Genomic DNA, 27,987 nt, shown 5'->3' on the forward strand with positions numbered 1-27,987 from the left:
ATACTATAATGAATGAATATGTTCCCTGTCAGTTATTCTTATCTCTTACAGTTCTGTAGTGCAGGGTTTCTCAATGGGTGCCGGGGCACCCTATAGGGTGCCGTGAAGTTCAGCGTTGCCGCAGAATACCACTTGTACTCAATCAAACTTAACTGAGTTGCACTGCAATTGGTGCGATCTTTTTTGATCTACACCAAACATCTCTCCCAAATATTCACCAAAAATAGCTGATCTAAGCTCACAACGTGACACTTACATTGTGACGTGTTGTGAGCTTGTAGATCTGCTATTTTTGGTGAATGTTCCCCCCAGAATATGGATGCTGGGGTTAAGTGTTATGAATAGAACAGACTGACAGACAGTAATCCAAAAGAATAATAGACAGTGCTAAAAGTAAACTCTCATGTGGGGGTCAAGCTCGGCTGATGGAGCCAAATGGCTACTGGCACAAAGGAATGTAAATGCACCTCATTTAGTTTTGAGCTGAGTTTGACCTTATACTCTATCTTTTGGATCTGTTATCAAGCCACGTTCAAACAATTTCAGATACACCAGAGGACAATTAGAAACATAAGTGGTTTGGAAGGATTTATTAAGGATATTATATATGACAGTTTATTATAGCTTTGGGCCCCAGATGGCAGCCCGTCACCTGAATCAGTAAAATATATCTGCATTGTGATTTTAATGCCTGTCTGTAAAAGTGGATTATGTCGCAGCAAAGAGACAAAATCTATGGATTCAACATGTGTGATCACTGAAATGTATTAGAACATGCTTTTTTAGTGCAAATGAACAATTCACTCCCACAGAAACCAATAAAGATTCAAAACCTCTGCCGTGATCCCATATAAACTCTTAAGCTTCTTTATCTATTAGTCTACATATGAACATTTAGCAGAAATGTAAAATGTATCTATTTATGAGTTAATTCCATTAAGTGTCCCATGAAGCTTGATCAATGTGAATCTATACAACAAACAGAGTGCTTTGGGCCAAGATGTAGGCCAGATGTAGGCCACGCTTCAGAGCCCGGACAATACAAGATGTTGGAGCTTAGCTCCTTCCAGGAGCACAGCTCAAATAAGCCCCCAGAGCCTTGCAGAGACTGAAAGCACCACAACATTAGAAGGAACTCACAAGATTCTTTTTAGTTCTTAGTTTTATGAAAGTGATGTATAGTAGATGGATAGTATAGTCCATCTACTATATATATAGTATATATAGTATAGGCATGATGCCCCTTTTGCTGGGGACCCTCTGGAACCTCCTCAGGGACCCCTGGGGGAACCCAGACCCCACTTTGAGAATAATTGTAATTACAGTATGTACAGTATGTACTTAAATGTAATCATTTCCATAGCAACCAGCATGTTAGAAGAATGCTCGTTAAATTATTGGTTCTCAAAGTGGGGTCCGGGGAGCCCCAGGGGTCCTTAGGGGTGGGTTAACAGTGCAGAAGTATATGTTTATTGTTAGAATAAATATATGCTACAAAAACATTTTTCATCAATCTGGGGGTCCAAGTTCCAACCACTAGCTCTATATTAAATTATACATATATTAACAGGGGAGAGGGAGAGAGAGAGAGAGAGAGAGAGAGAGAGAGAGAGAGAGAGAGAGAGAGAGAGAGGTGCTTGCTTGCTTGCTTGCTTGCAGGCAGCAGTCATACATACACACAGGCAGGCACTACTAGGCGGAGGAATACAGCAGTGGTTCGGTCTCTCTCTCTGGGTCCAGTCCGTCCATCCAGGCAGCAGCACTGATCACTCCTCTCACTCTCCCCCTAAAAAAAACCCAACCAACCAACACACCCTGCAACCAACAACACACACATCATCATCATGGTGAGTATATTACTCTTTTTCCCCACTCTCTGCCATCACTTTATCATTCAAATCATCTTAGGTTGTTGATCGCATGCAATGGAGGAGGCATCTCACTGATCTCAGCCAGTTCATACGTTGGAAACGGGGTGGAAAGCGTATGAATTGACTGAGATGTCTTCCCCCTCCACGCCTCCATTCCGTTGCAGAGAGAGATAGGCTGCTGCTGCTGCTGTGTGTAAAATGTACAGTGATGTGTGTGTGTCGATCGCTTATTATTGTGTTATACTGCTGTAATAAGGTGGTAATAAGGCTTCGATGGCTCCAAAATGGACGTCTTTTGGCATCGGCTGTTATTGGGGTTTAATTGTGGTCTTCGATGGGGTGTTTCGTCGCGGCCCACTATACTGACTGACTGACTGACTGATCTGACTGACTGAGTTGAACTATTGTTGATGTTTGTATGGGCTACTAACTAACTAGCTCTGGTCCATCGCTTTCACCTCCCGCATTGCTCCCGGTGAAGCTCTGACAGACCCGTCGGGAAACGCATGGACTCGAGATTGTCGGCCCCGCCGAGCGCTCAATACTAGTGAAAATAAACAAAACAGTTTCACTACTCACCAAACCAAAGGTCGTTTTGCGCTGTTGAAAGTCTATTCTCCGCGGTGGTGAACCCCTCAGCACCCCACCTACTCTGTAAAATACATTATTTTTGTCAAGAAAAAAAACGCACCCACCTCGAGCCACCTAGCGGCCACCACAGATACAATGGTTCACAACCCGGAAATAAGCGGCGGTCGAGTTGGATGCACTTTATTTCATGACAAAAATAATGTATTTTACAGAGTAGGTGGGGTGCTGAGGGGTTCACCACCGCGGAGAATAGACTTTCAACAGCGCAAAACGACCTTTGGTTTGGTGAGTAGTGAAACGGTTTTGTTTATTTTCACTAGTATTGAGCGCTCGGCGGGGCCGACAATCTCGAGTCCATGCGTTTCCCGACGGGTCTGTCAGAGCTTCACCGGGAGCAATGCGGGAGGTGAAAGCGATGGACCAGAGCTACTAACTAACCACACATTTTCAATGGTGTAAAGTAACTACATTTACTTAAGTACAGTACTTAAGTAGCATTTTGAGGTATTTGACATTTGTATTTTACTGTAGGCCTACTGTAGGCCTACTTTCAAATGCATAACAATATTTTGAAAATAGCAGATCTACTTAAGCTCAAAATGCTTCGAGATGACGCATTGTGAGCTTGTATCTGCTATTTTCAAAAGATGTTTATACATTGGAAAACTTGAAATGGTACATTCTGCAAGGAGTAGCCTACTTTTACTTTTGGTACTTGGTAGCCTACATTTTCATACCAATTCTATTACTCAAGTATTTTTATTTGTTTTTAATTCCGGACGGGACGTATGTTGTAACAGAGTATTTCTATATTGCAGTATTGATACTTTTACTTAGAGTTAAATAGAGTACTTTTTCCACTACTGCACACACTTGTTACAAATGGACATAGGACTGACACATTGCATATGGCGGGCCGGTTGCCAGCTAATATTAGCCACGCAGCTAACGTCACCCAACTCCTACAGACAGATCAGATAATAAGTCATTATCTGACAATGAGCATAATGTGTGTGTGTGTGTGTGTGTGTGTGTGTGTGTGTGTGTGTGTGTGTGTGTGTGTGTGTGTGTGTGTGTGTGTGTGCGCGCGCGCGCGCGCGTGCGTGCGTGCGTGTTTTGTATCATGCTTTGACTTGGGGTTTTGTGGACTTTGGTTTGGTAATTGCTGCTGAAAATCATAAAACATGAAGCATAAATTGGACTGGATTGCCTGCATTGCTGGTGGGGAAGACATTTATCTTGTCAGTTATGCTGCCAGGTTTCACCCTGTAAATCCGCATTAATACTCATCAGAATTATATGATTTCACGACGAGTGTATTTGTATGTAGAAAACTAAATTCATCTGGTCGTGATTTATGCTGCCTCACACTGAGATTATGTCTATAAATTCTTGTAGTTTCTTTGCACATAGACAACATACATTCAAACATTCAATATCCTCCCATCTAGCTAGGTGATTCGCTTTGATCTGTCTTTCAGTTTTTTGGAGGGGGTAACATTTCAGAGGGAACACCTAAAACAGAAAGAAAGATCAGCATTGACAATGACCACAAATAGTTTCCGTAAAAACCCGAAAACAAGAAACCATTCTGTCATATCCTCCTCAGTAGACTTTTGTTTTTTTTAGGGCCCTGCCCTATTAATAATGAATGGTCCACTGACTGTAAGAACAACAGTCCACTCCCCGGGATGATTTTCACGCATGGCCTTTCTTCTTTTTCAAAATGTAATTATAAAGCTTTATGTTGGGTTATTTGGACTAAAATGATTTAGCAAAGTTGTTTCCTAAATCCACAATGTCAGCCTCCGGTCCTCCGTTATCAACGGAGCGGCTCCAGGAAGTGCTGATATGATTAGAGGTTTCTTTGGGAACAGTCACTCGGGTTCACAGATTGACTGTGCGTGTTTTTGTGTGTGTGTGCGCGCACGTGCATGTGTGTGCGCGTATGGCGCTGTGAGTGAGTTCCCTTTAGGGCTGTGAACTTTTGATGTAGGCCAGTGGTTTTCAGACATTTTCATGTCAAGGGCCCTCAAATGAATATATATTTTGGCCGCAGAGCCCCATCTGAAAGGACATTGTGGGGATCCCCATTACATTCGGCTATCTTTGAATATAGCCAAAGAATAAAATGATTAAACGTTTGATGTTATGCTTACTAATATTGCTGGCGAGACCCTGGAATCCCCCCCGAAAGAACCCCTGGGGGTTTTAAGTCAAGTGGATGGCAGTGTTCACACAGGCTATAAAAAAAATTACAATGGTGAATAATATAGTTGGAGTCATCTTTAGTTATCGTGTCTGGTGGAAATGGCGCTTTAGGGTAAGGCTACACTAGGGATGGGACGATATGAAAATTTCATATCACAATTATTGTGACAAAAGAAATCGCGATTGATCGCGATAATCAAAATCCATTAACCTGGGGCGGAACAGAACAGAACAAAAATGTGCCATTCTACAAGCTCACAACGTGTCGCAACGTGACGCGTTGTGAGCTTGTAGATCGGCTATTTTTTGGCAAAGACATTTGATAGAGTGAAAAAAAGACTGTATCAAGTACGTTATAAGTGCCTTTTACCAATTATAGAGGGTTTAAGTGGTACTGGATATGCAGCTCGGCAAATGAAAAGGTGAATTGATCCCAGTGCATGACGGAGGACGATATTACGATAAATTAAATCTCCATGATATGATTATCGCAAGTATTTTTTATCACGATAAACGATTATATCGCTTATCGTCCCATCCCAAGGCTACAAACATTGACTGTTTCCCATGCAGGCTCGCAAACACAGTTCATCTGCTAAAACTCAATTGTGTCGTGTCCAATATACTACCCTAGTTTAAGCTCTGGTTCGGCTCACTTTCAACTCTCTTCCTCAGCCCTACATGTCCAGGAGGACATGTCACTCACAATGGTTACTCTATCTAACAAACAGAGTTATTTGCTCTTTATGGGAGGGATGGTGTGTTCAGCGAGTTGCAGTGAAAGATGTGCGTTGTCAGCCGGTCTTTTAGTTAACTTCTCTTGACGTAACCCTCCTCCGAAGCCATTGAGTTTCACTCGCCAAGTTTCATTACACACCAAATGTAACAATACCGGTTCAGCATCATCTGCAAACAATGTACATCTTTTTCATCTACAGTAAATGCTAATTGCAAGTGGATATATAATATACAGTACAGTAGTCATACAAGAGACAACCTTCCTCCTTTTCCAGTTTGTAGCACTGTCACCCAAATCCGCTTGGCTGCTTGTGTAGACCTTGTTTTTGTTTGCCTGAAAAGGCTGAAAGGTCTCAAACATAATGAGGTCGAGTCAGATTTGTATTTATTTTATATACATGCATTTGTTTGTTTTTAGGCATCATTTCCTTTATTTAGGCAGTAGAGAGACAGGAAAGTGATGGCAGTAAAAGGCCATTCAACACAGGTCTCCGGCCGCAGTCGGAACTGGGGGAATTCCGGGTGTCCAGTCACATTGGCGTGTCCCTGAACACAGTTGTTTTTTATTTACTGTGAGTCATGGATGGACGTATACTATAGCAGTTAACAACCCATTGAGACCTGAGGCAGATTCTGCAAATGGCTTCTTCTAAATCAGCAGTTCTCACACTTTAAAGATCTAAAAAAAAAGGTCAAAAATAGCAGATGTATACATTTTTGAATAGCCAACGGCTAGAATCTAAAATGCTTTCCCGGTTTTAATGGGTTAATAATTCCTGGCAGGTTCCATGTCTGTTAAATTCACATTCTGACAGTTACACGTAAGTGTCGTTTATGATGATGACGGGTAGGCCTGTCACGATTTAAGTTGACGATTAATTGTCACACAAATACTTGTGATCAACGATCGAATTGTGTTTTCGGCCTCGACCATTGGAACATACATTATGAATACAAGTTTAATTTCTGTTCTTAATCAGAAATTGCACAGGGCAGCCATGACAAATAACTTAATACAAAGGAATTTCTGACAATAATTGAGAAAAAAGTCTTTCAAGAAAAACTAGTGGAAACAGCAGATCTACAAGCTTGGAAAACGACTACGCAGTCTCTAGCAACAGACTGCAAAAAAGCTTCTTTCCACAAACAATCAGGCACATTAACAAACTGTCAAAGACGAGAACGGTCCAGGGCAAAAGGAATCGCTAGCCGATTTAGATGTGTTATTTTCTGTTGTTCTGCTTTATTGTATACTGTATCACTGCATTGTCTGTAAGGATGCTGAACAAAAATAACTTTTACTGAATTTACTCTTATGTACCTGTACAAAAGACAACCTTGAACATTGAACCAAGCGTGTAGATTCTGAATATTGCATTTAAATATTCCGGCCTCTATAAATAATGCGCTCATAAAGCTCTAGCCCTGGGCCTTTTGTGCGTTCTACCTGACAGCCAGGCTGCCTCTACACCGGTTCCTATAGCTACCACCTGGTTGCTGTATCACCAGCCCGGGTAGTCGAGGGCTTGTTTTTGCCCGTTGCTATAGTTACCTGACCATATCCACCCAGAGCCTTGTAGCTGACAAGCAGTTGCATCACTGGAGAATTTATTTAGCTCCCCAGTAAGGGCATGTTGCCTGGCAACGTGTGCAATCCCAGGCAGTACGATTTGGTGGCTAATTGGGTTCCGGGAAGTTGTAACTGAATCACTTGAGGTTGGGAGGCTTCTGTGGCTCTGCTCACGTCGCCTCTCATTTTGTCAGCTCTCTCTCTCTCTCTCCCATCACTGAACCAGGTCCAAATGTCTAAAGCCTCGAACAGAGTCGGGTCCGCGGTGGAGTGCGGTGTAGTCTTTTTGAGTCATAAAACTACAACGTTAACGCTCAAAAAGACTACACCGCACTACACCGCAGTGGATAGCCTTCCACCACGAACCCGACTCTGTTCGAGGCTTTAGGGCAGTGTTTCTCAAACTTTAAAAATTCAAGGTTTCCCCTTAACTCTGACAGTGTACAAAGGTAACCAAATCATTTGGTTGCTTTTGTACACTGTCATTGTTACAGACTTGTATGGGTCAATTTAGACCCCCCTAAAAGAACCCACAGAGTCCCTGGAATCCACTTTGAGAAACACTGTCTTTGGAACTGGTTTCCTCAACTTTTCCAATGTCAAGGACCCCACCCAATGAATTATGTATTTGGCTGAGGACCACTATCTGAAAATATTTGGTGCCAGGCAGCAGGGACCCCCAAGTGTTAAAGACATTCAAACATTCAACATTTTCCAATACTTTAATATGTATAAATGATCGTGACCCGCTGTGAGCTTGTACATCTGCTATTTTTTAATAGCCAACAACGTATAACATATGGATAAAGTGGTTAGACGACTACGATGCTGTGATGCAAGGACCCCTTTGTCTTCAAGAGCCACTGTCTTGGGGCAATGAGACCGATGTGAAACAACTCTGGTCTCAGTTCAGCTCATGTACTAAATGCCTGGGACTCGTAATTCAAATGTGCTTCATTGCATTGCAAGTTGTAGAGTTGATTTTGGTGAAATGGCTGAGTATATAGAGATCAGGGGGATCCACCACCATTCCTCGTCCAGTCTCCACCCTTTGTAGTTTATAGACAAGCTATGTTCCAATGCTTTTAATTCCATATGAGCATAATGCAAATCTGGGGCTTAATAAGTGGTGAATTCATAATTCATAACCGTTTTTCCTTCCTAGAAATGTAGTAGTAGAGTTAAAAGTACACATTTATTTAATCCCAGAATATTGAATATTCAAGTTAAAGTACAGATATACTCTAAACACTTATAGCTCTACTACCTCACAACTGTCCCCCCACTGCTGATGATAGCAGGTCTTGTTACAATCTGTGTCTTGTAATCAGAACTCAGAAGCAGTTTATCACCAGTGTGTCGGTGCACACAGGAATTGGCTGTGTCCAAGGTGCAACATGAAACGGAGACAATAACAGTTTACTTCACCATATCCGACCTGCAAGATCAGCCAGGAAGCGTGAACATATTGTTGGGCAGAAACCGCTTATCTCCATATTCAAACTGTTTTGTGTTCTTTGGTAAACGAATGCCCTACTGATCACACACTACAGCAGGGTTCCCCAATAGGCGGCCCGCGGGCCATTTGCGGCCCGCAGGCTACTGTCTGGCCCACACCAACCCCAGTAATAATGGTGGTATAAGAGCAGCAACAACACTAGTGTATCATCGTTGTCGGGTAGAAACCTTGTATCTCCAAATTTGTATGTTCTTTTGCAAAGTAAAGCCCTGCTTCATCATACAAGGCCGTCGCACAAAAGTAGTGAAAACAGCAGATCTACAAGCACACAACGATGCAAGGCGTTGTGTGCTTGTAGATCGGCTGTTTTCAGGTTTTGGACATACAAGATTTTCACCCGACAACGACGATATCTGGAGTAGCAGGAACGCCACCGTCGCCCCCTGCAATGTTGTAGCCCTCGGCTTGGTACCCTAGACATAATTCGGCCCTTGGGGAAAACTTAAACTAATTGGGGAACCCTGCACTACAGTATCACACAAAAGTATCAAAAGTAGCAGATCTGCAAGCTCGAAGCGATGAGTTTTGAGCTTGTCGATCTAATTTTTAAATTTGAATCTTGAAAAGTAACAGTTTTGGACATATGAGCTGTAGACCCGACAGAGATGATGTCTTCACGTACTAGTAATGAAAATGAGCATTTCAGTTGCATCTCTGTTTGGGAAAGAAGCTGCAGAGGTGGGGTGTACAACTTACCAGGTGGCGATAGATAGTCCTGTACCCCTCTGAGATGGTAGTTTGGTGAAGAGGTGGTTGCAGTGGGGTGAGTGGGGGTCCACTACGATCACGATGAGGAGGTCAGAACACTGTCGAATAGGGGATGCACAATCAATCGGTCATCATTTCAAAAACGCTTTTGGAAAAAAATGAATTAAAAACATTTAATTCATTTACATTGTTTGAACTGTGTGCATAGGTGGGCCCAATAAATCAGGTAGCAAGAATGCACTGTTTGTTAGAATTCAGCACCGGCACCTACAGTAGAATCACAGTTACAGTACAACAGGTCAGGTGTAAGGTAAACCTTACTGTCGATGGTGGCTGCAGCAGAACTTAACCCATTTAGAACGGGTACACATTATTGTGTATCATTATTTTATGCTTTAAATATTGAAAAATAGCAGATATACAAGCTCACAGCGCGGCACCGAGTGCCGCGCTGCGAGCTTGTAGATCTGCTATTTTTGAAAAATCGTGAAAATTAGAATTTTGACACGATTCTATAAGTGTCTTTTGAATCCTTCCAAGATTTTTTGAAAAACCTATGTTTCTATGTCAGCAATCTGGCTAGCCATTCGTCAAAGAAAAGGTCCTTTTCACTTAAATGGAGCTCAGTTAGTCTGTTCTTGAGAGACTACAGTGGTGCTCAAACCTTTTCATGTGAAGGACCCCCAAAATGATATTTATTTGGCCACGGACCCGCATCTCAAAATATTTAGTTCCAGGGACCACCCAGAAGCAAAATTTGAGTTACAAATGTTCGCTTTGAAAATAGATATATTCAAAGATTTGCACACATTTTCACGACTTTTTCAAAAATAGCAGATCTACAAGCTCGCAGCGCGGCACTCAGTGCTGCGCTGTGAGCTTGTATATCTGCTATTTTTCACTGGTTAAAGCATTCAATAATTCTAGGCCTAAAATTAACCAGAATGGGCTGTAAGATGTTGAGCTTCCTAAACTGCCAGGAAGAACAAGCGCTGCTGGGGATTTTCTGAGAGTTGGAGATGATGATGTTCTTCTTATCCCACTTGACGTAGAAATTGTTGGTGATCGTGATTCCAACAATCGTTTTTGTTTTATTTCAAGGACCCCCAGTTTGATACGATTTTTGATCTTTCAGACCCAAATGTAAAACCATCCGTGTTGCATGTTGTTTACTCTGAGAGCGTCAAAACCAAATGGACCCGGGGTCCATTTGGTTCCATGCTGTAGTGTACTGTACACTATCAGAGTCACAGACCTGTAACTCCTCAAGGACCCCTGGGGGTCCCCCTGGACACCCCCCACGTTCAGAACCACTGCACTAATCTAATAATAAACACTGACAGTGGAGCAGTTTTTTTCATGCCGCTGTTGTGTTGTTGCCTTGGCAATTAGTGTTGAGATTCCGGAAGGAGTGAAAACCATTAACATACAGTACGTAGTTGGATGAGCCTCTCAAAATGGATCAAAATCAAAGGGATTTGTGATCCATTTTGTGTTTGAATCCCTTTCTTTCTTTCTTTTTTTTAACTCAGTGATTGCATTTTGGATTGTGAAACACACACACACACACACACACACACACACACACACACACACACACACACACACACACACACACACACACACATACACAGGAATGTGCTCTAGATTGCCCAGCATTGCAGCACCTTGCAAGGAATTTGGCCTGGATATTAGAGTAGGTTAGCAGCTTGTTATAGTCCCTAGAGCACACATGAGAGCGGATCCTTGCGCGCACACGTGCACACGCACGCACACGCCATTAACAGTAAATCACTCATTACTTCTGCATGGCTCTACTGATGGCCTGTGGTTAAAAACCGCAAACTCAGACGACCACACTCCTCCCATTTCATCCTCGGCTGAGAGGCTGATGGCAGATTTTTTTTGGCTTCCCGTGATAATACTCGGAGCGAAAGAAGCAGTTTTCAGAGAACGGTTGTGATTTAGAAGACATTTGTAGAATCAGCCCCAGGTTGTAGACCGTGAACGCATATTACGCATTATTTTATGCTTAAACTATTTAACTATTTTTGAAAAATCTTGAAAAGTCTTGCAAGTCTTTGAATATTTTGAACCGATTCTATAAGTGTCTTCTAAATCCTTCTTTTGAAAAACAAAAAAAAGATGTTTCTATTTTAGTGGTGCTCAAACCTTTTCATGTGAAGGACCCCCAAAATGATATGTATTTGGCCACGGACTCCCATCTCAAAATATTTAGTTCCAGGGACCCCCAGAAGCAAAAGTTACAAATGTTCGCTTAAAAAATACATATATTCAACGTTTTCATGACTTTTCAAAAAATAGCAGATCTACAAGCTTGTAGCGCGGCACTCAGTGCTGCGCTGTGAGCTTGTATATCTGCTATTTTTCAATAGTATAACATAATTCCAGGCCTAAATGGTTCAATGGGTTCTTGTAACAGCGTCATAATTCAGAAGCAGTAGGGGAGGGACGCGAGCCCCGCTTCAAGCTCCGAGGCAGATGTTTGCAGATGATGTTACACATTTCAGATCCGTGTTGTTAAGGCAAACATCCCCCCTCCTCTACAACGTCCCAGCCGCCAGAGGGCAAGGACCTGGGAGCCTTGTAAGATGTGCATCAGAAGCATAGGCTGGAGAAAGCAGGGGGAGATGATGTCGGATGACGGCCGATCCCGTAGGCCTGTCCCAGTTGTTGCGTAATTGCCCGACCGCAATTATTTGAGACGATTGCAATTATTTAAGCATAGTCGTCATTGCCGTCACAATCGAATCGGCTAACACTTTGAAAGAATACAATCATTGAATATGGCCTATTTTGACCATTGTACATTTATTTATTTTGAATCTTGGTATTGATCATTGGTCAGTCAAAGTTAATCACAAGTATTTTTACTACAATTAATTGGCAAGTAGAATTTTGCGACCGTGACAGCCCTACAGGCGAGGGCACAGATGAAGAGCTGCGCAGTTGAACAAGGTCTGGCTGGTGCTGCGGAGGAGGAGTGGAGACACTGCTAATTGCGCTCGCACTGATGTCAAAGTTGAGACGCGCTCCTAAAATAAGGAAGCGGCGCAAAGTGGCCAGTGGTTAGTTTGTGACCCGTGATTCTCTCTGTATGTGTGAGTGTGTGTGTGTATGTGTTTGTATGTGTGGGGGAAGGGGGGGGGGGGGGGGGGGGGTCAGATGACCAGGCTCTGACCAGCTAAGTGATCCTCCTGGGAGACGACATTGTACCCATGAGATGACAGGCCTTGTTTGACACACTGGAACCTTTTGACCTCCCCTGTGTTTGGTCACTATCTCTCAGACACAGGCCTTAAATTGATTCTCTCTCTCACATGCACGCGCACACACGCACGCACGCACGCACGCACGAACGCACACACGCACGCACACACACACACACACACACACACACACACACACACACACACACACACGCAGGTTGTGGGCTTTCCTTTGGTAATACTTAATACTGACCACCTCGGCTACTGCAGAGGTGGCCACCTCTATCTGTCCTCTCTCTCTCTCTCTCTCTCTCTCTCTCTCCTCTCTCTCTCTCTCTCTCTCTCTCTCTCTCTCTCTCTCTCTGTCTCTCCATTCATCCGTCCAGCTGTCAGAGAGGTCGTTGGTGGTGGTAGCTCAGCTGTGTCACATTCACTGACCCGCCAGCATGAAGTGAGGTTCCCTCAGTCTCCCCCAGTCAGTCAGTCAGTCAGGTGGTTAAGAGAAGTGCAGTCCAGTCACGTAGGCAAGTTCCCGGACAAAAGGGCAGGCAGAGGGCTAAGCAAGGGAAGGCGGGCGGATCTACTGAGAGATAAATGGGCCGACAGGCGGACAGGTCGGAGCAGCCGGCGTCAGGAGAAAGGCCAGCTTCAGTCGTCCAGCCTGGTGTCGAGGAGCGAGAGAGACTTCAGTCGTCAAGGCGCTCGGGTGGCGCAGCGGTGAAGTACCTGTCCACCACTGCCGAGTCTATTCCACCGCGGTGCGTCCGCTTGGCCGAGCGCGAATACGATCACAATCGGAACGTGTCGGCCGACCATTGTCACTGCGCTAGCGACTCCTACGGACTGGGCGTGGTGCCTGTCAGTGGGGAGGGGCGGGGTGTTGGCCGGTGCGAAGTAGGAGAGAGAGGTGCCACATCCTCCCGGTGGGGGCTCCTCACTGGGCAGGTGGACCAGTAGGTTACACTAGTGTGATTGACATACAAAAAGAGTAATAGTATTTGGCTACTTTAAATTGAACAAAAATGAGACTTCCAATCATTGGATAGTTCTGAAGGCACTGTCTGAAGGAACGAGTGAGGTCAACGTGCGTCCGTCCACACTTGCGCTCCGCAGGGATCGCCATCGTTCCATCTACCCGTATGTGCGTCTGTCGTCGATAAGTCTGCCACTCTGGTGGCATTGCTGAGACTGTCCCTGCCTTTCATCAGTCCATCTACCTATCCAGGGGGAGTGAGGTCGCCGTCCATGGCCTGTCCAGCTGTCCATCCTATGCCGGTGCTGACAGAGACCTAACTGTCCATACTGTCAGAGACGGTAAATCCTCCTCCTTACGCCGCCGCGGCAATCTGAGACTTGACTGTCATCGAGCAATCCATCCTCCACTCACGCACCCCATCTCCTCCGTCTGTCCTGTCCATCATTTCCTCTCCTTCCTTAGCTTCCACCCCCCCTCCAGGCATCATTCATCCCTACTACATCCAGCCCTACGGCTGCCCCTCGGCCCGGCTCCCTCGCAGGATGCTGCCGCCCAAGCAGCCGCTGATGTACGCGGCCGAGGAGGACGAGCTGGTGAGCCTGGCGACGGTGTACGACCTGCTGGACGAGCAGCAGTACTTCTACGCCGAGATGCTGCAGCAGCAGGAGCGCAACTACCAGGGCTTCCTGCAGATGCTGGTGGACTCCACGTCGGGCCGCATCGACGGCCTGGTCAAGGAGCTCCAGGACCTGAGGAACGCCCTGCAGGGCGCCCGCAAGGACCTGGCCGAGGTGCGGCGGCAGGGCGGCCAGAACCAGAAGCGGGCCGAGTGCCTGGCCGAGGGCCTGCTGATGGTGAGGGGCGCCCTGGACGGACTCAGCAGCGCCAAGGCCGGGGCGGGCGGGGGAGGAGGAGCTGGAGGAAAAGGAGGAGGAGGAGGAGGAAAAAGGAGGAGGAGGAGTTGGAGGAGGGCTGGATCTGAAGCAACGCAGGGTGGGAGGAGTAGGGGGAGCATTGGCAGGAATGAGAGCGCCGGAGCCAAAAGCCATGAAGCTGCTGGCCAGATCTCACCGATATCAACTTTGAGGATTTTCAGGTGGAAGAGCCGGGCGTGCATATTATGTGCGCACACAACACACACACACACACACACACACACACAATCAGAAAGACGTTCTGAGAGCAAACAAATCTAAGCGTCATTAGATCGGTCTTGTTGGTATTGGTACGTAGAGACCTCCTCGACACAACTGGGAGCATGCTGGGCTCCAGCCACGTCCCAGTGAATGCCAGAAGAACACAGTATTTCCAAATGTCCCGTTGGTGTTTAATTCGTGCGCGCAGCTCATCTAGCTTGTTTTCCTGGGACTGAACAATGAACACTGTCTTGCAGAATGCCAGGCTCTGTTCTGCACAGAGCCTAGGCATGCTTTTGTCTCTTTGGTTTCCTCAGGCAGGACCCAGTGGAGTGCATCGTCATCCGCCATGTCGAAAATAAGTTGGCTTAAAGTCTGGCGAAAGATCATATCTCCAAAAAGTGTTTGTGCAGAGAGCTGGCAATACAAATGAAATCCAAGCAACAAACATCACAATCCTGTCATGTTTGCATATTGAACATTGTGTCAGAGCGGCTATCTTGTGGCATGCCTGAAGACCATTGTATTCGTACATATACGTACAAGTACATTTATATCGTTTGGAAATACCAAATCATACCAGCCCTAACACAAACACACGCGCACACACACACAAATAGAGTTATTGGGGTACATTGGCACAGCTTGTTTATAGGTGCTTATTTTTCAGATGTGAGGAGGCAAGCATTCTTTAAACTGACTGTGATTGTTTTCTTTTATACAAACCATGTGTGGGACTTTGTGTTCGAACATTTAGTCCCTGCCGAGACAATCTCCGGCCTAATAAAAGAAAAATGGCCCACAGGGTAGGGCTTGTTGTTCGCTGCCTGGTCTCTGATTGGTGCCAGTAGGGGTGGCTAGGTGTGTACTTTTTGACCTTGCGTTTTGTCTTTGCCGTTTTAAAATATACAGTACAGTCTTGCAATAGGCTGGCGACCCATTTGGCATCCTTGTCACGTAGTTAACAGGAATTAGGAGTTACATTCAGCGTTTGTTAAGTAAGCCATTTACCATGAGAGGGAGTGGGTTGTTGGCTGATTTACCACTGTTTCAACCCTGAAACAGTGGTAAATCAGCCAACAACCCACGACCCTCGAATGGTAAATTGCTTTTCGACCACTTCTACCATATAAATGAAAGAAAACACAGTTGTATCTTGGAAATGTTACAACTGCAACACAACAGTGGGCGGGGTCCATGAGCCAACTCAAGGTTGTTGACTGATTTATCACTGTTTTAAGCCAATCAGAATCCAGTATCTGAACATGTGACCACAAAAAGTGGTAGAATAACCGATTCCCTCTCTCCGTTGTCTCTCCCCCCTCCCCCCTTCTCTCCTCCTTGTCCTCCAGGCTGACCAACTAACAGAAGAGCAGATTGCTGGTAAGGCGACACTCTTCAGATATTGTTCCCTATTGATCTACACACACATACAAACGCTTGTCAACTTATATTACACTAGTGATATGCATGAGGTATATACAACTGTACAATGTAGGCAATTTAGCACACATGCACATAGTGCCTCAGTAATCTAGGGTCATACTGTAGCTAAACCAAGAACCTAACATCAGTCTGAAGTTTAAACGGTATAATATAATTAAAAAAGATCTGTACATTTGAAACTGTACAGACTATAGGTTGCCAGGTCAACACATGAACCTGGAATCTGTCTAAATAACATACTATCTAAATTACACATACGTACACTATATCATCACTGACAGGCAGAAAATGTATGTTTTTTGGTAAATTAAAGCTCTCCTAGGCTTTTCACAATACTGGATTTCTAACTTCGATACAATATTTTGAAAAACGTCGATACTCGATAGTCGATACCATTTTCGATACTACGCAACCACTGAGATTTTAGTTCAAAAATGTGTATTTTTATTTAAAGAAAAATACAGAACTTCTTGAGGTAGATGGTAGTGCACTTTTTAAAGGCCTGCCTTTGATGTCTTCACATTCTAAGTACAAATAGGCCTTTAAAATAACTAGGAATAAGCCAAAGTAGGAAGGATACACATAAAAGTAACGTTGGTGTAAACCCACCAGAGAGGTAAAAACTGGGTATCGATATTATCGATACTATGGAAAAGTCATATTGAAAATCGATACCATATCAAAATCAATACTTTTCAATAAATTGATATTTTTGACAACACTAAGCCCTACTTCATCATATAAGAGTGTCGCACAAAAGTAGTGAAAATAGCCGATCTACAAGCACACAACGCCTCGCATCGCTTTTAAAATAACTGATCCCCTCCCTCCCTCTCTCTCCTCCCCTCCTCTTCCTTCCTTCCTCTCTTCCTCCCTTCCTGCCCCGGCCGGGCAGAGTTCAAGGAGGCCTTCTCCCTGTTCGACAAGGACGGCGATGGCACCATCACCACCAAGGAGCTGGGCACCGTCATGAGGTCGCTGGGTCAGAACCCCACCGAGGCCGAGCTGCAGGACATGATCAACGAGGTGGACGCTGACGGTACGATGACCATGCTCCCACTAGGGCATTCACTAAGTATTCGAATAGTCGAATATTCTACAGGACTGGCCAAACTGTCAACTATTAAGTAAGCAAGAGGCGAACATGGTGAAAATAGACGATCTACATGCTCACAACGCCTCGCGTTGCGAGGCGTTGTGAGCATGTAGATCTGCTATTTTCACAATATTTATCTGCGGAACCGATTCACATTAAATGTAATGCCTACAATTCCAAGTGCTTGTCAGGGTGGTGGTCCCCAGTTCAAATGATGTTTATTTTGGGGGTCACGGCCTAAAAAGGTTTTGAGAAGCCCTGGTATAGAGCATTAACAAATTCATCCACCAGGGGCATTGACAACTCATTTTATGACTTCCTATCTAGCCAAGCTTTATAAACTATATATATTTTTAAAGAGAAAACAATACAAAACTAAAAATAAGCGAATATTCGAATTTGGTGAACAACGTCGAATAGTGACTTTGATATTCGAATATTTGAATATTCAAATATTTGGTGAATGCCCTAGCTCCCACCCTGGGCCTGGGTCACAATTATTTACATCAGGGGTCTTCAACGTTGTGTTGGAGATTGTGTTGGAGATTTTCACAGATTTCATATTCATAGACTTGTTTTGACAGCACTGTCATCAGTCTATGTTCTACACCAAACCTTATTTGTCAAAAATAGTAGATTTTTTGCTAAGGTTCTCCTCAAAATAGGGATGCAAGGGTTCAAGTTGTTCATTTAAAAGAATTATCCTATCACACACAAGATTTTGGCGGCCCCCCTGTAGTAACTCTGAGGACCCCCTATTGAAGACCCCTGATTTACATAATCACCTGATAATCGCAATTATTTGAGATAATCGCAATTGTTTTCCGCATGATCGTCATAATCATTTCCGTGTTGAAAAGTGGTCATATATTATGTTTTCAAGCATTTTCAAGAACAGTGGAAATAGCTGATCTACAAGCCCAGATCTACGAGCTTGTAGATCAGCTATTTTCCACTATTTGTGTAAAGTTATTAAATCATGCAAGTTATTTGTCATATCGGCCCCGTGCACCTTTTGTTTATGAAGTCTAAAAGCAATGTCATTTTTATTCATAATGTTCCAATGTTCAACGACTAATTTCCGATCAATTATTTGATGAAAAATGAACCGTCAACTGGGTGGGGGGTTCAGTTTCGCACCAATACCAATGACAATATGAAATGATCACTGCTGAGATATAGGGGGAATATTGTTATTTTGATTTGATCTTTCAAATGTATAAAGCAGTGTTTCTCAAATGGGGGTACGTGTACCCTAGGGGAAAATAGAAACATTTATTTTACTGTTACATTGACAAATGTATGTGAATGTGCTGCTCCATAAAGCTTTAAACCAAATTAAGTAAGAACAGGCTACTTACTTTTATTTTCAACATATTGACATAAAAACTAGACTTTTGATTTTTGATTTTGACAGTATTTTCTAGTCAAAATGTTGTGGTCGATTAAAGGGGTACTTGGATTCATATTATCAGGAAAAGGGGTACTGAAGCCCAAAAAGTTTGAGAATCCCTGGTATAAAGGAGTCCGTTAGAAGTTGCGACCAGTTTTTGGTTTGCTCTAGAGGGAGTTTTGTTCAGGCATTCCACATTGCCTCCGTGAATTATCCTTTAACACTTGACACCTTTAATTCACATTGTCCAGCTGTAGGTGAGATCGACTATCAGGCAGGCTTACGATTCAAACTTTCCTCGCACAGCGGCGTGGCGCGTGTCGAAAATAGCCGACCCACAAGTTTGTAGGTCTGCTATTTTCGGCATGTGACCCCGTCTTGCGACGGTGCATAGATTTGTCTTTTTAGCGTCGGAACAGCAACAAGTGTTTCATGTTGGAAACAAGACAGCCACCGCTGGTGGGGCAGGAAGGCATGTTGTATGGCAGGGTTCCCCAATTAAGGGCCGAATTATGTCCAGGGTTCCAAGCCGAGGGCCACAACATTGCAGGGGGCAACGGTGGCGTTCCTCCTAGTACCAGCGACAGTTCAGATATCGTCGTTGTCGGGTGAAAATCTTGTGTGCCCAAAACCGTTCGTTTTGAATTTATACATTTTAAAATTATTTAAACTAGTTTTCACTACTTTTGTGCGACGGCCTTGTATGATTTGCGAAAGAACGTACAAATTTGGAGATACGAGATTTCCAGCCGACAACGGCGATATACCGGTACTAGTGTTGTTGCTGCTCTTATACCACCATTATTACTGTGGTTGGTGGGGGCCAGACAGTGGCCCGCCACGGGCCGCAAATGGCCCGCGGGCCGCCTATTGGGGAACCACACTGTATGGCCTTCGCCCCTGACCTCTTGACCTTTGGTCTTGTCTCCCAGGCAACGGGACCATCGACTTCCCAGAGTTCCTGACGATGATGGCGAGGAAGATGAAGGACACAGACAGCGAGGAGGAGATCAGGGAGGCCTTCAGGGTCTTTGACAAGGTGTGTGAGTCTAAAGTTAAACCAGGGGGTCTTCCACAGGAGGTCCGGGACCCCTAGGGCACATATGTCAAACTCATGGCCCGGGGGCCAAATCAGGCCCGTGAATGAATTATCTTCGGCCCACGGGATGATATTTAATTACTATTAAAAGTGTCCCTCTGGTATATTGCACATGCAATGCCTGGGATTCGAACCAAGGTCTCCCGCATGAAAGTCCAACATCTTACCCATCAGACCAAAGGGGTATCCTTATGGACTAGGGGAAATATTAGACTTTTGATGCCATCAGGCTGAGGCAGTGAGTCACTCTGCTACACACGCACCACCATAATACTACAAGTCCCACAATACACTGCTAGTGCATTGGCGCGTATCGAGGGCCCGTGACCACAAGCTTGTGTCTAAATAAACATTGAACTAGTCCGGCCCTCGACTTGTATAATTTTTTGTGTATTTGAGTTTGACATCCCTGCCCTAGGGGGTCCTCAGAGTTACTACAGGGGGTCCTCCAAATCGTTGTGTGATAGAAACTTTTTTAAATTTTTTATACTAACCACTTGAACCCTAGCGTCCAAATTCTGAGAACGTTAGCCAAAAATAGCGGGTCTACAAGCTCCCCATGCCTCGCAGCGTGAGGCGTTGTGAGCTTGTAGATTGGCTATTTTCGGCAAAGAGGTTTGGTGTAGAGGGGAAAAAAAGCAGACTAAGTACAGAGTGAAGGTCAAGTTTATTATGTATTGATGGTTAAATATGTGGTTAAATATCAGAAAATTGACATGAATCCAAAATACACTGATGATTGTGCTGTCAAACAATGAAACTATGGAATCTCTGAAAAGGTTGTGGCTTCATCTCTCTCTCAACTAAGGGGTCCTTGGCCTGAAAATGTTGAAGACCCCTGGTCTAAAGTTCAACTGTATAATATAATTCAAAAATAAATATGTACATTTGAAACCGTACAGACTACAGGATAAAAGGTCAACAAATGAACCCGGAATCTGTCTAAATAACAGGCCATCTAAATCAGTGTTCATGAAACGTTTACATTTCAAGGTCTCCCCTTGACAGTGTAGGGTCCATTTGGTTCCATTTGTATATTGTCAGAGTTAAAGACTTTTAAGAGTCAATTTAGACCCTCATAAGGAACCCACCGAGTCCCTGGAATCCACTTTGAGAACCACCAAGGTGTGTGCGTGTGTGTGTGTGTGTGCTTGCGTGCGTGCGTGCGTGAGCTTTTAGCTACTTCTGACAGTATCTTTAACCACTTGGCGTCCCTGTTCTGGGCATTTCATATTATGTAGGTGAACATTTGGCCAAAATAGCAGATCTACAAGCTCAACCGGTCAAGTTGAGTATATCAGGGTTTAACCACTTTAACCCTAGCATCCCTATTCTGGATGGGTTAATTCACCGAAAACAGCTGATCTACAACCTAACAACAAGTCACGTTGTGAGATTGTAGATCGGCTATTTTGGGGGCGAAGAGGTTTGGCGTAGAGAGGAAAAAAAGCAGAGCCAATTTACCAAGTCTACATGGTTCATAAGGTGACATAAGAGGCAGCAGAAGTCTTATTAACTCTTATACTGCTTTGGACGTTCCTGTTCGCCCCAATTCTCAAGAGACCTCCGCGCCAATACGGCGCTCGTTCGCGTTCGTTCGTTCGTTCGTTTACCTTGTTGAAGCTGATGAGGGGTCGCGCCGCCGTGTACTGTAAACACATTTTCCGTGGTGATGGTGTAAAAAATCCATTATGCGTTAACATCAACGGAGACCAATTCACTTCCTTGTTGATTTCCTCTGGCTGTAAGGCTCTGTGGCCAGTGACTGGTCTGAATGTACGGCAACACATAACAGGCAAATTCACATTCATTCTCGCATGACGCCGCCCTCTGCTGCCTGGCAGACCAAAGTGCACTATTGCACAATCAAAAAATAAATAAAAATAAAAATAAATAAATGTCTGTCTATCTACTATAACGTCGCAAAGGTAAGCCGCTTTTTGATGGCACCAGACCCAATAAATAAATAAATAATCTGGAGAGTTAATGGGCGTTTGTCATTTTGTTTCCGTTTCAGGACGGTAACGGTTACATCAGCGCGGCAGAGCTGCGTCACGTCATGACCAACCTGGGCGAGAAGCTGACAGACGAGGAGGTGGACGAGATGATCAGAGAAGCCGACATCGACGGAGATGGACAGGTCAACTACGAAGGTACCGAGAGAGAGAGAGAGAGAGAGAGAGAGTGAGAGAGTGAGAGAGAGATGTTTTTCTTTTTCTTCTCCGTTGGCCTCGTTCACTCGTGTTGAAGAGAGAGGAGCGCAGATGCTCCACAGGCAGGCCGGGCACACATATCGTCGTTGTCGGGTGGAAACCTTGTATGTCCAAATACCGTTCGTTTTGTATTTGTATATATCATTTTAAAAATGATTTAAACTAGTGAAAACAGCCGATCTACAAGTGCGAGGCGTTGTGTGCTTGTAGATCTGCTGTTTTCACTACCTTTGTGCGACGGCCTTGTATGATGAAGCAGGGCTTTACTACTTTGCGGAAAAAAACATACAAATTTGAAACTTGGAGATACAAGGTTTCTGCCCGACAGTGACGATATATGAACACAGCTGCACACACAGAGGCTACCGCACACACACACACACACGCACACACACAAAGACCCCCGCATCCATCATCAGCATTATATAATTGCTTCCTGTTCATGTGTGTAACAGGACACTGTTCTTACATAAGCAGACAAACACTCATCAGTGACAGACTAATTGCTTAATATGTTTGTGTGCGTGTGTGTGTGTGTGTGTGTGTGTGTGTGTGTGTGTGTGTGTGTGTGTGTGTGTGTGTGTGTGTGTGTGTGTGTGTGTGTGTGTGTGTTTGCGCGATCATGTGATCATGTGAGATCATGGATAGATAGATAGATAGATACCTTTATTATCCCAAGGGGGAAATTCAGTTGTCCAGTAGAAGCGAGGGTGCCTCGCTCCTTTGAATCTATAAGGATCGATAGGACAGTCTGTTATGTTTTTGCGGTACAGTTTCAAATTGAACACCCTCTTTAACGGCAAATCCCTCTCTAGTTGCTTTGGCTCGGCACGCTGTGCGAAGTGCAGAGAAGTAGACTTGTGTGCAGATGATTCCATCTTATATTTACAATGGGCTTATTGCCGCATCCCACTTCCAACCCCCTTTACATCGACTTCAACTCATAGGTAGTCGCATAGGTAGTCGTCGCATAGGTAGTCGGTAGTCGTCAGGACGTAAGGAATACCGCCCATAACCCTATGCCGTCCGCTCATTCGCTAAGCACGAGAGAGAGGAGGCAACAGGGGAGGGGGGGCGGGCAAGCGAGAGAGAGAGAGAGAGTGAAATTTGACACCACTGTGTTTGCATGTGCGCTGCTGCTGCTGCCTCCACAGTGACTGCAGAGAAATAGCAGAGGCATAACAGTCACTTCTCTCCAGTGCGTCCGGCGGTCAAATATGTCCGACCGTAAACGTGCGCTGCGGCACAATAGTTCCGCCACAATAGTTACCCCCCAAAACATTTTTTTTTTTTTTTTTACTTTTTTTTTTTATTTATTTATTTTTTTTTTACTTATTTTTTCTTCAAAAAACATTTTTTTTTTTTTTGAAAAAAAAAAAGTTTTTTATAAAGAAGCGGGCGTGGACTCTAGATGTGAGCGGCCGAAGGCCGCGAACCTCTAGTATGTTACATAATGCAAAAAACAAAAACAGACTATTTTTCTGAATGAAAGGCATGGATGTGTTTTTTTAGCAGACATGATGCATGTCTGCTTTACTGGATCAGGGCCCACTTGAAAATCTCGAAAACTTTAGCAGCCCACCCATCTGAGCACTTAACCCATTCAGAACGGGTACACATTATTGTGTATCATTATTGTATGCTTTAACTATTGAAAAATAGCAGATATACAAGCTCACAGCGCGGCACCGAGTGCCGCGCTGCGAGCTTGTAGATCTGCTATTTTTGAAAAATCGTGAAAATTTGAATTTTGACCCGATTCTATAAGTGTCTCTTGAATCCTTCTAAGACTTTTTTGGAAAACCCTATGTTTCTATGTCAGCAATCTGGCCAGCCATCGTCAAAGAAAAGGTCCTTTTCACTCAACTGGAGCTCAGTTTGTCTGTTCTTTCTTGAGACACTACTATGTCAGTGGTTCTCAAACCTTTTCATGTGAAGGACACCCAAAATGATATTTATTTGGCCACGGACCCCCCATCTCAAAATATTTAGTTCCAGGGACCACCCAGAAGCAAAATTTGAGTTACAATCGTTTGCTTTGAAAATACATATATTCAAAGATTTGCACACATTTTCACTACTTTTTCAAAAATAGCAGATCTACAAGCTCGCAGCGCGGCTGTGAGCTTGTATATCTGCTATTTTTCACTGGTTAAAGCATTCAATAATTCTAGGCCTAAAATGGGTAACAAGGGGTCAGATGGGTGGACAGCGTGCATTTTTCAGAGCATGTTTATGTTAATCATCAATCAATTGATTGTGCTCCGTATTGGATCTATGGAACTAACGTAGTATATTTCCTGTTTATCGGTATCACAATGAAAACTGATTCTCAATGTTTTAAAGGGGAAAAAAATACATTCATGTTTTTATTTTATTTTTTATGAACGATATGTTATCAACAAAATCGTACTGTTTTGCCAATTACTTGATAGCCCACTTGCAATTAAGGCTACAGGTTAGGGCATGGCTGACGTAAAGTATTGATCATGTGTCACAGGGAGGTGCTTGCGTTCAGTTTGTTACAGGTGCCTACCCAGCAATGTGTTGGCTGTATAACATAATCATAACTAGGGATGGAGCTCGATCATTTTTATTGATAATGAGCACCTTATGGATCCTGCTTATTGAGCCGGGCTTTTATCGAGCCCACTATTGAGCTTTTTCTAATATTTTGTGGAAAGATATGTGACAACAAATTTAGAACATAACTGGTATCTTTTTTTTTTATTGGCCAGTTGGTTGCGAGTGTGAGTTTGTTGCTGACCAAAATCTATGAAGATGACAATTGAAAAAAGTAACAAATATCATCAAATATCATTAAAAAAATCATTCATTAGTGTGCAATAAGTGTTAAATGGATTATATTATGAATAGAACTGTAATAATTTCTTGATCGCCTCTTGTCTTGATTGTTTAAACATCATAGGCCGCTATGCTCAATAACAAGCTTGATAAGCCCAAAGCTTATTGATACCGGGTACTCAATAAATCTGTTATCGGGTTATCGAGCTACCCTTGTTTAGGGCTCCATCCCTAATCATAACATAATCTCCTAAAACAATAAAATCTTTCCACTCAGCCCAGGACCTAGAGAAAGTAATTTATTCTCTTGCAACGGCTGGATTACGGTCATTGATAGCTTCGTTTTTATTTTGTTTTCGTCACCGAAAAAAGGTAGTCGATGCACATTTTGCGTCATAGTTTTAGTCGACGAAATGAACATACTGTATGAACTTAATGAACAATAACATTGATTTGACCTTCTGCTTCTGTCTTTGCAGAGTTCGTCCAGATGATGACCGCCAAATGAAGTCGGCCCCGCTTCACGAAAAAAACTAAACAAAGAAGAATCAGTCAAATGTTTCACTTACCTCTTATTGCAAAAATCAACATTTATTCATACCGTTTCTGTATAGAGAACTTAAAAACTGAATGTTTGGAAAAATTGAGATCCTGTCCATAAACAACTTAAAAATGTACAAAAAAAAAAAAGTTCTAAATCTGCATGTACCGGCTCGTATCCCCCCTCCCCCTCTATTCACCCTCCCCCGAAGCGCTTGAGCTGCCCAATCGCAAAATTTTCCGACCCGTTATCACTATAGCCAAGCAGCCAATCAGCAAACAGCCGGCTCCGTCCGGCTTGACTTGCTCCTCCTGCTTCCCTGGTTCCATCGCGGCGCAGCGGCGACGTTGTCATGACGAAAAACTATGATTATTTGGGCCGGCCAATCGCCTTTTTGTTCGTTTGTTTTGTTTATTTTTCCTCCTTCTTCAATTACTTCCTATTCTTTAGGTTTTTTGTTTTTGTTTTTTACAATTTTTTCTTCCGTTCTTCTTCTTCTTCTTCATGCATGCAGCTTTAGAAAGGTTTTTATGGTGGAGCGCCCCCTGTAGCAAAGAGCTGCAAGAAGGGGAGGGGGGGTTGGGGGATTGGGGGGGGGGGTAGTTTACTCCAAAGGAAGGGAGAGGAAGGACACTGGTTCTCAATAGCCGGTACGGGGACCCCCCCAGGGGCGTTTAAATGGACCGTTGCGGGTCGGTAAACTCTTGAGGGCGCACGGGTCCATTCGGTTCCATTCTTGCGCTCTCAAAGTTCAACTTAACACTGAGACAACAAGATAGAAAATGGTTCCGTTGTGCTCTTGTCAGAGTTACAGAGCCGTAAGCGTCCATTTTGGATCCAGGGACCCCCCAGGGACCCCTTCCCCCCGCCCTGCATGCCCCGGTACCGGACGTTGAGAGACAGTGCCAGGAGGAAAGGGGAGGGACGTTGTTGTGTGGGGGCGTGGCTCTGCAGAGAGCGACGACACAGGAAGTGATTGAACCTTATATAGCGGGAGAAATAATCCTTCGCAGTTTGCTTACCCTAAAAAAAAGAACTATGTGACGACAGAGATATTTTTAAGAAAAAAAAAAAAAAAAAAACATGACGATGAAAAAAAAAAACATAAAAAATTATTAAAAAAAAAAAAAAATACTCATTTTAGATTCTATGTTTCTGGCATGTCGGAAATAACTTCACTTTCTCTCCTTTGAATCTTGTTGTGTGTTTTCTTCCTTCTTTTTTTTCCTCGTTTGTTTTGTTGTTGTTGTTGTTGTTCCCGGAGTTAAGCTGGGGGGAGGGGTTCCTGGATTGTCGGAGTCCCCCCCCCCCCTCCCCCTCCCCCTCCCCCTCCCCCTGAGCGCGGGGCATCTTAGACTGTTGGAGGGGCTTGGGTGGTCTGTGATGACGGGGGAATGATCGCAACGGGGCCGATTTTATTTGAGGCAATCTTAACGATCCAGTAGCACTTTTTATTAACGGGAACAGGAATTGGTAAAAAAAAAATGAGATTCAAATAAGAAATCTATATCGATAGGACAAAGGAACTACAAAACAGCAAAAAAGAAAAAATGTCGGTGGGGAAAAAAATTATGTTTTTTTTTTTTTTTTGGGGGGGGTATATTTCTGCCAGGGATGTTGTCTCAGTAAGGGGCCTTTTCCACCGGCAAAGAACCGGTTCTGGTTCTTTCTCCCGCCTATGGGATGATCCAGAGGTTCAACCAACTCCGCGAACCGGAGTTGGTTCTGAACCGTAAAAGTTGGTTCCGAATGGGAACCACAAAATCCTTGGTTCCTCTGGTTCAATCTGGTGGAAATGCAAGACGGTTCGCAAGAACGAACCAAGGTTCCAAGAAAGTTGAACCGGCACTGGTTCTGGAACCGGTTCTTTGCCGGTGGAAAAGGCCCCTAAGTTTGCCTGCGTTGCGTCATCGTTGCCCCCTCAGCAGGCGTTTGGGTTTCAGTTTAAAGTGGGGACAGGGTCGGTGCTTGGCAGCGTTTCTATCTTGTGTTCTTGTTTGTTTGTGTGTGAGTGTGTGTGTGGTGGGCGCGGCGAGGCCCGGCCCAGTCCAACTGTTCTGTTCGGTTCAGTTGATCTGCATTCCAAGTTGTACATGCTAGTCTTTACATTTTGTTTTTCCAATAAAACACCATGAGGTAAAAGCTCTCTCTCTCTGCCTCTTTATTCCACATACCGTATATCAGGGTTCCCCAATAGGCTACTGTCTGGCCCCCACCAACCACAGTAATAATGGTGGTATAGGAGCGGCAACAACACTAGTATATCGTCGTTGTCGGGTGGACACCTCGTATGTCCAAAACCGTTTGTTTTGTATCTATCGTCTAAAGAATTTACTAAACTAGTGAAAACAGCCGATCTACAAGCACACACCTGCTGTTTTCACTAGTTTTCTCACTTTTGTGCGATGGTCTTGTGTGATGAAGCAGGGCTTTGCTTTACCAAAAAAACGTACACATTTGAAACTTGGAGATACAAGGTTTCTGCCCGACAGTGACGATATATCTGAACTGTCGCTGGAGTAGAGGGAACGCCGCCGTCGCCCCCTGCAATGTTGTGGCCCTCGGCTTGGTACCCTAGAAATAATTCGGCCCTTGGGGAAAAACTAATTGGGGAACCCTGCTGTATATCACACACGGGTCGTCGTCATGCTGGCTTGTGGTGGGCATTTGTCAAAATGTAATTTTTTTCCCATGGACATACAAAGTGAGTACACAAACAAAGAGCTAGCACCAAATTACAATTACAGGTCTGTAACTGAGAGTGTACAAATGTGTACACACATGGTTCCATTTGTACACAGATTGTACGCACAGTTATCCTTGTAAATAAAACGTTTGAGGACC

At 44.0% G+C, this 27,987-nt stretch overlaps 1 protein-coding gene across 1 annotated transcript; it reads left to right on the forward strand.

The window, feature by feature from the left end:
- The first annotated feature begins 1,695 nt into the window (after positions 1–1,695).
- Positions 1,696–27,285, forward strand: calm1a (calmodulin 1a). The gene is made up of 6 exons (XM_080750669.1): positions 1,696–1,847; positions 15,903–15,933; positions 16,892–17,035; positions 19,418–19,524; positions 21,602–21,737; positions 25,082–27,285. The coding sequence occupies exons 1-6, from the start codon at positions 1,845–1,847 to the stop codon at positions 25,108–25,110; spliced, it is 450 nt and encodes a 149-aa protein (XP_080606795.1). The 5' UTR covers positions 1,696–1,844; the 3' UTR covers positions 25,111–27,285.
- Positions 27,286–27,987: the final 702 nt, after the last annotated feature.

Source organism: Nannobrachium achirus, assembly GCF_963921795.1.
Source record: "Nannobrachium achirus genome assembly, chromosome: 20".
Classification (NCBI taxonomy): Eukaryota; Metazoa; Chordata; class Actinopteri; order Myctophiformes; family Myctophidae; genus Nannobrachium; species Nannobrachium achirus.

Bases quoted from the DNA above. Each gene is read 5' to 3' on its own strand.
- calm1a (XM_080750669.1), top strand. The intron at 15,934-16,891 runs GTAAGGCGACAC...CCGGCCGGGCAG, and splicing joins AACAGAAGAGCAGATTGCTG to AGTTCAAGGAGGCCTTCTCC. The intron at 19,525-21,601 runs GTGTGTGAGTCT...TTTCCGTTTCAG, and splicing joins CCTTCAGGGTCTTTGACAAG to GACGGTAACGGTTACATCAG.